This window comes from Acanthopagrus latus, chromosome 3 (genome assembly GCF_904848185.1).
Source record: "Acanthopagrus latus isolate v.2019 chromosome 3, fAcaLat1.1, whole genome shotgun sequence".
NCBI lineage: Eukaryota > Metazoa > Chordata > Actinopteri > Spariformes > Sparidae > Acanthopagrus > Acanthopagrus latus.
This window is the reverse complement of record NC_051041.1, coordinates 2,979,543-2,990,146: the sequence shown is the minus strand read 5'-3', so window position 1 is coordinate 2,990,146 and position 10,604 is coordinate 2,979,543. Positions and strand designations below refer to the sequence as shown.

The 10,604-nt window shown below is 39.8% G+C and overlaps 2 protein-coding genes across 4 annotated transcripts; one reads left to right on the top strand and one right to left on the bottom strand.

The window, feature by feature from the left end:
- Nucleotides 1-910: 910 nt before the first annotated feature.
- Nucleotides 911-3,720, bottom strand: tmem238a (transmembrane protein 238a). 2 transcript variants are annotated; one of them, XM_037093605.1, is made up of 3 exons: nucleotides 3,583-3,720; nucleotides 2,421-2,578; nucleotides 911-1,386 (listed from the first exon to the last, which is right to left on the bottom strand). In XM_037093605.1, exons 2-3 carry the CDS (start codon nucleotides 2,569-2,571, stop codon nucleotides 1,223-1,225), a joined length of 315 nt encoding a protein of 104 aa, XP_036949500.1. In that variant the 5' UTR covers nucleotides 2,572-2,578; nucleotides 3,583-3,720; the 3' UTR covers nucleotides 911-1,222. The 2 variants fall into 2 exon arrangements, with proteins under 2 accessions (XP_036949500.1, XP_036949501.1); XM_037093606.1 differs by lacking the exon at nucleotides 3,583-3,720 and adding an exon at nucleotides 2,787-2,930.
- On the top strand, nucleotides 3,606-9,289 carry ccdc106b (coiled-coil domain containing 106b). Of its 2 annotated transcripts, XM_037093604.1 has the most exons (9): nucleotides 3,606-3,699; nucleotides 4,393-4,504; nucleotides 4,637-4,706; nucleotides 6,177-6,341; nucleotides 6,697-6,888; nucleotides 7,129-7,287; nucleotides 7,398-7,604; nucleotides 8,172-8,332; nucleotides 8,447-9,289. In XM_037093604.1, exons 3-9 carry the CDS (start codon nucleotides 4,670-4,672, stop codon nucleotides 8,600-8,602), a joined length of 1,077 nt encoding a protein of 358 aa, XP_036949499.1. In that variant the 5' UTR covers nucleotides 3,606-3,699; nucleotides 4,393-4,504; nucleotides 4,637-4,669; the 3' UTR covers nucleotides 8,603-9,289. The 2 variants fall into 2 exon arrangements, with proteins under 2 accessions (XP_036949499.1, XP_036949498.1); XM_037093603.1 differs by lacking the exons at nucleotides 3,606-3,699; nucleotides 4,393-4,504 and adding an exon at nucleotides 4,535-4,553.
- Nucleotides 9,290-10,604: the final 1,315 nt, after the last annotated feature.

Genomic DNA, 10,604 nt, shown 5'->3' with positions numbered 1-10,604 from the left:
TAGGAGGACTTTCTTCCTTTTCTGAGGCAGTGCAGCCTCCACTTCCAAATCTACTTCATCCTGCTCCTCTATCTTTTCATTTTCCCAATGGACAAAACAGTCAGCTCAGGTCTATGTCCAACTTCAGCTGCTGAAGTACTTCAGTTAACAGAGTCACAAACAACTGTCCTGTAGTTGTGCTGCATCGTACGACTGCAGCCAGCCTTTCATGGACTGCATCCTTGATGTACTTCAAAATCACAGAACACTGATCTTTCCCTGTAATATCCTGAGTTCAGTACCAAGCTGCACAGAAAACATCCCTGCTTTCTGTAGAGATGCTCCCTTCAAATTAATTACAGTAACTCTGCATTAATTTATCATAGTGAATAAACTGTTCACACGTTCAGCGGCTTTAAAACATTTATCTAGTAGCTCTTTATTCAGAGATAAGTGGCTTTTTTATGCTTAATCATTCCAGAGTTTTAGGAAACGTCCTTTAAATTTAATCCACGGTATTTTGCAGCAAAGGGCATCTGGTGACGGGTGAAGAAGACACTTTCAAATGTTTATTTCTCCAGAACAGAGTCTGGTTTATGAGCAAAAGAAGCAATACAGTTGTATTAGAGAAGGAACTACCGTATTACTCAACAACAGGACAGTGTTGTTTATCCTACAGCACAAATAAAGAGGAACTTTAGGTTAAATTAGCTCATTAAGGCATTCAAATAATCAGTCAGTCAAGTTTGTCTCCTCTCCTAAACTATACAGTGCATCTTTAAATCATGTTTTTGAGCACATTCTCAAGATGAGAATTTTATTGGAGCACGACAACCAAGCAGCTTTTTTGCCGCCACCCCAGAAAAAAAATGGCCGTGCACGTCCCTGTAAAGGACGTTGCACTTGGTTGTGAAGAGAAAATTCATTCTTCTAATGTATAAAAATGCTTTTATTGAAATATGACATGAGACCACTGTTTACTGACGGACTGTCACATCTTAAAACACTACAAAAAATAAAACATGCTGATCAGAATAAACATCAGAATGACTGTAACAGAACATCAGGCCTGTAAAGCTGCTGTGGGAGCGACTTTTCTGAAATGTCACTGAAATGTTTCGTCTAACACTGTTCAGAGTGCGTCAGTAGTACAAAGTAAAGAGGTCAGTTCAGTCTCATATTAATACTGACTAACGGCGTAACCAGACTTTTAAACTGAAGAGCCGGACGTCCTCCTGCCGGCTCAGAATTGGCTCCGGTACGTGCGCATCTTGCGGCTGAGGTTGCGAGCGAGGCGGTCGACGGCGCTGCCGATGTGTCCGAGCTCCCTCTTGGACGTGAGACCATCGATGTTTCCGCTGTACCACAACACCCAGCCGGCCAGAGACATGAGCACGAACAGGGCGCCTGCAGGGAGGACAGCCGTCAGTACTTCACTAATTCTACAGTTTCTGATGTTTTTATCTGTGATACTGTCACGTTTCCTCATTTTTCTTTTCCTGTGATGTCGTAAGTGTTGGTCTTTTCCTGTTTTTAAGTAAAATAAGTGTTCCTCTTGTCCTCATACTCGTCTTTATCCTCTCACTCATTACATCCACATTACTGGTGATAATTCAAAACACCAACAATCATCCTCTTTAAGAAGATCAAGAATATCCAAACATATCATCTATCGTGATGATCGCCTGAACACGTGGCGTGTAGTTTTACTTTGCATGTTTATATCATCCTGTAAATACAATAAATAAAACAAGACAACAAAGCTGCATCATGACGCTGTTGTGCAATGTCTCAGTTAATTTGTGATAAAACCAGAAAAAGAAAAATATTCAACGTGTAATGTTCATGTTTGACAGTTACTTTGGATAACTATCACATAAGAACACCAAAATATTATTGTTATATCAAGATACTTTTCAAGTTACGACGTTACTTCGACCCACAAATTAATCACGTTGTAACAAGAAACCTCTCTTGTTATAATGATATAATAAAACTGATAAACGTATCTAAAAATGTGTTGCTTTGGCTCGACGACAACGATATCTGATTGGTAACACATCACAATTATTAGCTTATAAAAACTGAAAAATCTGAATATGCAAAACAACTAAATGTATCAAATAAATGTTTTGGAGAGGAAACATGAAATACTCAAGTACAGAACCTGAACACTCGGATTATTTCATTGCTGGTCGTTTGAAATTTGAACACAAAGACTTTCAGTTTTACTACAAATGAATATCAGTTCCAAATATCAGTTTTCAGTCTGATTGATTTATAATAATCGGTATTGTATCGTCCCTGAAGCGACACACAGATCGATCCATGCCTGAAATCATCACACTTTAATCTTCACCCTCCAAAGATTTAAAACCATGTGATCTTCTTTTCTACTTTTATCTCATCACGATCACAAGCTGGGACGGTTGTTTTCCTACCGGTGTAGACCAGCAAGTCTCCGAAGTCCTGTCCTCTGATCTCCAGCGGGGCGAACACTCCCACCAGCAGCGCAGCTCCTCCCAGTAGATCCATCAGCACCGCAAAGGCCAGAGCCAGTTTACAGTGGGAGAGGCCATCACACAGCGCCATCGTCCAACTGGGAGAAGAAGGAGGAGGAAGAGACGACTGATGAGGCCTGAACACGTGAAACACTCTTCATCCAGCTTTGGGCTTCTAAAGTGTGTTTTTATTTTGGAAGGAATGTGTCTGGGAGTGACCGCAGAGGATGTTTTTAGTTCCAAACATGCAGAAAACAAGAAAAAGACAGAAAACATGTCCAACAGACGTGTCAGTGACCAACTGACCTTTCACTTAAGATTTTTGCACCTTTTCTGTGCTGAGTTGGCGGCCATGTTGGTGTTGTTGACGTTTAAGGCCTCAGGAAGAGCGCCAGTGGCCAAAACCGTTTAATTACAAGGACACGTGAAATACTTCTACCAAGAATCTTATATTTGTGAAAGAAGCAGCTGCAAAACAGTCAATTAAATCTTGGAGAGTCTAGAAGAGTCGCACAGTTAAATTAGTTTATCCACATTAAATTAGCTCGAAGTTAGCCGACCGCACAACATGGATGCTCCAGGTTTTTTGGCTTTAAAACACCACTGAGCAGCTTTCACAGGTACCAGGTAAGCTCCGCCTCCAACACTGCGTCAAGACTTAACACAACGACCTCGGATCCAAGTCTTGTCAAAATGGCAATTTCTACATAATGTTGCTTTAAGAGATACACCGCTAGAAGAAGGAAAAACATCCAGGATTTCCCAGATATCTGCACTAAACATCTGAGGTTATACTATGAAGAAACTGAGTTTATTCCAGAAAATGATCCGTTTATTTTCCTTTTCCTCTGAAAACAGGTGAATAAAGTAAAGCTGGTGATGAGAGCAGGATGCAGAGGAATCCACGCTGCGACCCTTTTAATTAATATATTAGATAATTATGTTCCTGTAGTTGATGTGAAAGCAGGTTTCCTGTGTCACCCGGTTGATGTGCGGCTCGTTCACCTTCATGAAGAGCCGCTGCAGGTTTGACCAGGTGAGACCGGATGTAAACAAACAAGCGTTTAACGTCACACCAACAGACAGTTCTAATGTGACTCACTTGTTTCTGTTGTTCGTCCAGGTGTTTTAAATCTCGGTGTGTGTTCTTCTTCCTCGAGCTACTCCGGTGGACGTTCTCCTACTTCCGCATTCCTCTCTACCTGCGCACCTTCCTCAGGTGACACGTTTCCGGTCAGAGTTTGGACCGGTTCCACTTCCTCGAACCTTCTGATAGAAACAAGTCGGTCTGAGGCGGCGGAGGTCAGATATGAGTCCGAAGTTGATGCAGATGTGGAAGCAGAAAATGTTTTTTAGTTGGTTGTACGAGCATCATCGTTGTGCGCATGTGCGAACGCACCTTGGCTTTTTCCTCATTTACTAATTTACATTAACTTACATTTTACTGCAACACATAAAATAAGACATAAAACATTGAAGAAGACAATAAATTAAGAATTGTATAAAAAAGAAAATAGGTAAATAAATAAAATAAAAGTTATTGTTTTTAAGAAAAATATCAAACTAATATAAATAAAAATTTCAAAGTTTCTTGAATGAACTATACAAACAAAAATAGTACAAAAATATAATTTTAAAAAATAGTTAAAAACGAAGGTTAATTTATCATTTAAGGTGTGTTTTTTCTGAAAGATATGAAACTGGATTGAATTATTTTTTTTTATTAACAAAATTCAAAGTTACAAAATTTCCAGAGTGACAAAACAAACAAAACATAAATTTAAAAAAAACTATGAGCGTAAATAGGACAAAATAATAATATTTTTAAAATTCATTATTTTGCATAATTTAAATCTATTTCTTATTTTTTTATTGAAAGATATAAAACTCATCCTGTCCTCCGGTCCACCAGGCGGCGCTGTGCGCTTCAACCTTTGCGTCACAATCCACCAAAAACACAAAACGCGACGAAGAAGAAACATGAACGTGCGCGCGGGTGCACCTGTTGGAGCTCTTATAATCAGGTAATTGCGGCTGCGAGTGCTGTTTCCGGTCTGGCAGGCAGCAGCTGAGGTTCGTCTCACGCTGTATTACAGAAGTATAACCGAACCCAGCAGAACCTGCAGAACCTGCAGACGAATAATAACGAGTTTCAGTTTCAGCCGAGACGCGGACGGAGTCGGACAGACATGAACCCTCCGGGCAGCAGAGACAGCAGCCCGCCAGGTAACAGCCTCGTTTAAACGGCGTCTGCAGCTCCAGAGTCGGTCTGCTGCAGCGTGTACAGGACTGTCAGATCAATCAATCAATGAGTGTGATCAGTGTTCATAGACTGAGCTGTGAGTGTGTGTGTGTGTGTGTGTGTGTGTGTGTGTGTGTGGTTTGTTGTACTGCTTCTAAGAAAAAGCCTCTTAAAAGTGATTATTATTGATTAAAGTATCAATTCTGATGTTCGTCCAGTTTTATATGTTATGACTGTTTTACTGATGGTCTCTTTTCCATGAAGTTTGTTTTTTATTAATTACTTATAAGCACAAAAAGGCCACTTTAAGTTTTAAACATGTTAATTGGATGGACAGCCACTACTTGTGCTGCAACATGACATCAGTCAACAGATAAAAATCTTGTTCATTGTTTATTCTTTTCTATATCTGACTTTCTGTTTTGTGAAATAATGTGACACTTTTGTTTTGACATTCACTGAATGTTCATTTAAGGCAAACACGTCTAAATTAATTCTAATATAAGCTACTTTTTTGTCATTTTGTGGAGAAAGTCTCCAGACTCCCTAAAGAAAACACTATTTTTTGTGAATTGTCGCATTAGAAAACAGTTAATAAGTTTTGTAAAAAGCTTTTTGCAACATATTCTTAACTATTTGGACCTTCTTGTAAATTCGGCATTAAATACATCACATGCTGCAGCTTTTTACTTGTTTGAATAGCATCTTGTGTGCGTCTGTTTCTAAAGTGTGTCGTACCTCCCAGCACCAGGTTGAACACACAGTCTCAACTTATTTAACCATTTTCACTAAATTTGTAATAGTGATATAACATATTGACAGCCAACGTGTCTACATTTACAATGACAGTAAACTGTAACTAATAAATTATACTTCTTTTGCATCTGTGGAAAAAGTCCCCAGACTCCCTTAAGAAAACACTCAATTTTGAGTCTTGTTGCATCAGAAGACAGTTGATTAACTTTGTGAAACACTGTTTACAACATATTCTTAACTATTTGGACCTTCTTGTAAATTCGGCATTAAATACAACACGAGTTGCAGGTTTTTAATGGTTAAAAGTTTCTAAGCCGCAGTTTGAACACACGGTTTCAACTGTTCTGGTCGACTTGTTAACTCTTGTTAATGTTCTGCATGAAGATATTTCTTTCTTGATATGAAAAAATGTTGTATTAGCATCAACGAGGGAACAGACGTCCATTCACTCTTGTTTTACTATAGTTTCTATCACTCACCTTCTCCCTCCTCTTCCTGCGTGAGATGAGTTCCTTTTGTGCCAAAATTAATGTCCTGTTTCTGGTAAAAGTCCCGTAAGATGGCCGACTGAACAGCATGAGAGTGAGCCACATTATAGGGAGCCAGTGTGCTGTCAGTATGTGTTTCACAATGGTAAGTTAAAGAACCACCAGCTGACTTGATAATAATCTTCACTTGCTCTTATGTGTGATTGTCAGAGCACTACATGCCTCAGTCTTCATCCTCCTCATCAGCAGCAGGAGGAGCAGGAGGAGGAGGAGGAGGTTTGTATCTGGATGCCTACGAGGTGTCTTTTCCTCTGGAGGAGAGTATCGAGAGACCTCCTGCGTATCACCTGAACCAGGGCCAGCAGATGATGGACGGTACGCCGCATCTACGACACGTGACGACTGCTGCTTTATTATGTCCTTTTACATGGATTGTGTTTTATTTCACTTTGTTGTGATTAATATTCACATTATCAAAGTGCTCAGACGGCACAATCAGCTCAGAAACATTCACTCTTCTGTTTTTGTTTTTGTCATGTTTAATTCTCTCCTCCATATTTATTCAGTTGTACATTTACTTTCGTACGTTCACATGAGTATCTCCATTTTCTGCTACTTTTTAAAAACATTTTGGACATTTTGGCAGCAGATAGTCACGTTTTACTCCACTGCGTTTATTTAATAACTTTAATTACTAGTTACTGGTCTCCTCTGTTTCCTCCCCCTGCAGAGTCTGTGGTGCAGGAGCCTCCTCATCCTCAGTACAGCCCCTTCATCCTGGTCTCCAACCTGCGAGCTCACCTGTACGTCGCTCTGGAGAAGAACGCCTGGCTGCAGAAGAGCATCGAGGAGCTGGAGGAGGAACGCAACTTCCTGCGCTGTCAGCTGGACCGCTTCATCGTCAGCATGAGGAGTCCGGAGGGTGAGTACGCAAATATGAAGAGAAAGTAGATAAAAGTCTTCATTTACATGATTTGTATGATTTTGATATGAAATTATCCAAAGCGACAAAGATTTAATCTTGATCCGGTCTACGTGTGTGACACAGATAATTTTAACTACTGTGTCTTTGTCTTAAAACAGCGATGAGGTGATGCATGACTGTGTCCTGTGAGCTCACAGCAGCAGCAGCGTTGTGGTTATTATTCTTCTGTCCTCACAGCGACTGAGTGGTGTGCAGACTCCCAGCGAGGTGTGAAGGTCCAGCCGGCCAGCTTGCCCACTCCTCCCTCCCCCATGACCACCAGGTCTGGAATGACCCTCAAACGGCTGCAGGGACCAGGACCAGGACCCCGGAGCCGCCGCGGCACCGCCGTCCCTGGTGAGAAGATATCTGTAACACAAATAATGTGTGAGGCAGAACAGTGTTATGTTTGGGTAACTTTTCTGCACTGATATAAAATTCTGCTGCTCAACTCTTGACTGCTGCAGTCAAGCAGGAGTTTCATCTGGAGGAGGATAAATACTACACCGAGGACGAGTATGTGGAGGAGGAAGAAGAAGAGGAGGAGGAGGAAGACGAGGACTCGTCGGTGGAGAAGGGGTCAAAGAAGAAGGGCAGAGGACGAGCCGGCGGAGAGCCGAGGATGAAGATGAGGAGGATCTTCAGGATCACCCACGGGAGGGAGAGACAGAGAGGTCAGGGCCAGAAAACACAAATGTGCAAATGAACACGAATCACTGAAACAAACCGTTCAAATCTTCATGTACAACTAGTTAACAAGAAGGCCCCACTAGTTAAGAATATGTTGCAGAGAACGTTGTATTCTAATGTAAACGCTGAAATCAGTTGAAGCAGTGAGTTCAAACAGATGCTGGGAGGTACGATGCACTTTAACAAGAAAGAACAGACGGTACTTTACTGACACTGTTCATATGTTTATTTAAGGATAGAAACATCTGAGTGATTTGCGTTTGATGCTGAATTGACAAGAAGGCACCAGTGATTCAGAATTTGCTCAAGCCGATTCACAAAGTTTGTTGAGCTTCTCTTCACTCAACATCTCTTACAAAATTAGGTGATCTGTTAAGGGATTCCGGTGAGGTGACAGTCTGGTCTGAGTGATGTGACCGGGCTCGTTGTTTTAACCTGCGTATTTCTGACGGAGAGCTCATCATTAAAAATAACGAGCGAGAGTCATTTTCCGTCTGTGCTTCAGTCTTTTTCTCTTATTTTCTGTTTCCCCTCCACTCTCTTTGTTCCAGTTAAAGACCCAGACGGGGTTCTGATCCGTTATAAGAAGATCCTGACCACCTACCAGCGGGTGAGGAGCATGTCCCGAGCCTTCCAGATCCACGGAGTCGACCGCAACACCATGGCCTCCACCTCGCCCATCGCCGAGCTGCTGCTGGTGGCTCCGGAGAAGGTCTGAACTCTTTGTGCTGCTCCGAAATTAGACTTTTTTCAGATTTAGTTTTCATTACAGAGCCAGCAGAGGATATTTGACTCTCTGAACATGTGTCTCACACCTCACCTGCAGGTGGCTGAGGTCGGCGAGTTCGAGGCGTCGAAGGAGAAGCTTCTGGATTACGCCCGGCGCTGCTACAAGACCATGGACGACCCGACACACGCCAAAGTCCAAACCATGAAGAAGACTCACAAGCTGCTGCCGATCTCCTACAGGTTCAGAAACTGAACCACAGGAGCTGCAGGTATCAACACTGAACACTGAAGATTATTATTTTCAATTTTGCACTTTTCAACTTTTATTTTCAGCAGATGTGAGAAAGAATGAGGAGATTAGATTAATTTAGAAGTGATTTTTGCCAACAAGCTGCTTTATTTAATTAAATATCTGTGCTGTTTTTGGTTTACTGCCATTGTGCAGCTGTTACGGTTGGCAGGACTTTTTGTTTCTGTAGTTCAGAGGTGGTTGAAGTCACCTTTTAATTTTACCTCAGGAGGAAACTTCTGTTGCACATTAACTGGAAGATTGAGCACACTGTGACTTATTATGTCCTAGAACACAAGTTTTCATTTCAGCGCACACTGACATTGAAGCAGCCGGTGAGGAAATGAATGATTATTAATTTTGTGCATAATATGTTTATTTTTTTAATATTTGCAGACCTCAGGTGATTGTTACCTTTTTGTTTTTTGTGAAAAAAAGAGAGAAATGTTTATTTTTGATTCAGTATTTTGTAGCTGATTATTCTGTAAAATATGTATTATTGAAAAAGAGTATTTGTTTAATCATATATCTCGTTCCTAAGTTATACTGTGTATTCTGAGCTGGTCGGATGGACGTGCTGATGTTTTTGTTTTCTTTCTTGTTTGGTGTTTGAAATGTCACTTCATGCAAAGTAAAAAACTTTAAATGTGATTTGTTTCTGTCTTGTTCTTTACAGTCATTGAGATGCTGAAAGTAAAATAAATTATCATTTAAGATCAGAATGTGAACAAAGAAGTGTGACTGACAGATCTTATTATTAATATTTGTTCTGATGAGTTCTGTGAGTCTTTATCGTTCAGTTAGTTAGCTGCAGCTTCCAGACTACAGCGACCTCCAGTGGAATAATTGAGTAGTGCACATGTTGTGATAAACTGCTGTAATAAAGTGAGATCTTAGATGACATGATGAATAAATACAACCTGATTCTGATTGATTATGACCTCAGACTGCAAAACAGATCTGGCTTCATTGCAGCTCTTCAACACACAGTTATTAGGAGGCTAAATCCATAATTATATATTTATTTATTGTTTATGTCTATATTGACAGTTAAACAGCAAAGACCAAGTCAACATACCAGAGAGAATTTACAGGCTTGGTAGTTTACAGTGCTTGACCCTAAATGTGCCTTTATAGAAATACACAAAACCAAACAACAAAATGCATTAAAAGCAACACAAAACACAAGCAATGACAGAAAAATCAACATGAAACACTATTACAAGCAGATAATTCACGTCTGCATGACTGATAATTACATCAAACCAAGCTCAGATATTTATCACATGAAATTAATAAAATATTTCACATTTGGAGGTCTGTATGTATGACAAGAAACTACAAAAAAAAAACATTCTATAAATAGTATATGAGTATAGCTCCATATATTTGATTAGCAGGAATTTCGGTATGTGTAACAAAGTACGTTCTGATGTATTTGTCCATTTCCATTATTGTTGGTTAAGACATTTTTCTTTTCTTTTTCTGTTTGTTTACTTTTTTGTTTGTAAAACTGTTTTTTACACATTACCACAACAGGCAATTCAGAATTATGAGACTTATTTTCTTAAATGACTCGATTATATTTCATTGGGGGATTTATGACAGCAGAATGATTCACAGTGTTGCTGACAATGAGGCTCAAAGTCAAAGATCACAGGAAGCGCTTCTCATGAATTCATTCATTACAGATTCAAGAAATTCTGTTTTAAAACACATGATGTTCAAATAAAAAGAGGTAATAACATTTAAACAACATTAAAAACACGTGTGCTAAAATAAGGGTATTTTAGATTTGCTTCACTGATCATCAGACCAAATAATGACATTAAAATAAAAAATAATAACTTTGTGCCCTCAGATTTCAGGGCTTAAAAATGTAAAAAAAAAAAAAAAATCTCCTGAAACACATATTTTTAGTTCAATAAACAGCACAGATATTCAGCTGCTAAAATGTGACAGATGT

Excerpts from the sequence above, each read along its gene's own strand:
- ccdc106b (XM_037093604.1), top strand. The coding sequence starts at position 4,670 with ATGAACCCTCCGGGCAGCAGAGACAGCAGCCCGCCAG. Across the intron at positions 7,288-7,397 it reads CCGCGGCACCGCCGTCCCTG|TCAAGCAGGAGTTTCATCTG; the intron begins GTGAGAAGATAT and ends TGACTGCTGCAG. Across the intron at positions 8,333-8,446 it reads TGCTGGTGGCTCCGGAGAAG|GTGGCTGAGGTCGGCGAGTT; the intron begins GTCTGAACTCTT and ends CCTCACCTGCAG.
- tmem238a (XM_037093605.1), bottom strand. The coding sequence starts at position 2,571 with ATGGCGCTGTGTGATGGCCTCTCCCACTGTAAACTGGCTCTGGCCTTT. Across the intron at positions 1,387-2,420 it reads AGACTTGCTGGTCTACACCG|GCGCCCTGTTCGTGCTCATG; the intron begins GTAGGAAAACAA and ends TCCTCCCTGCAG.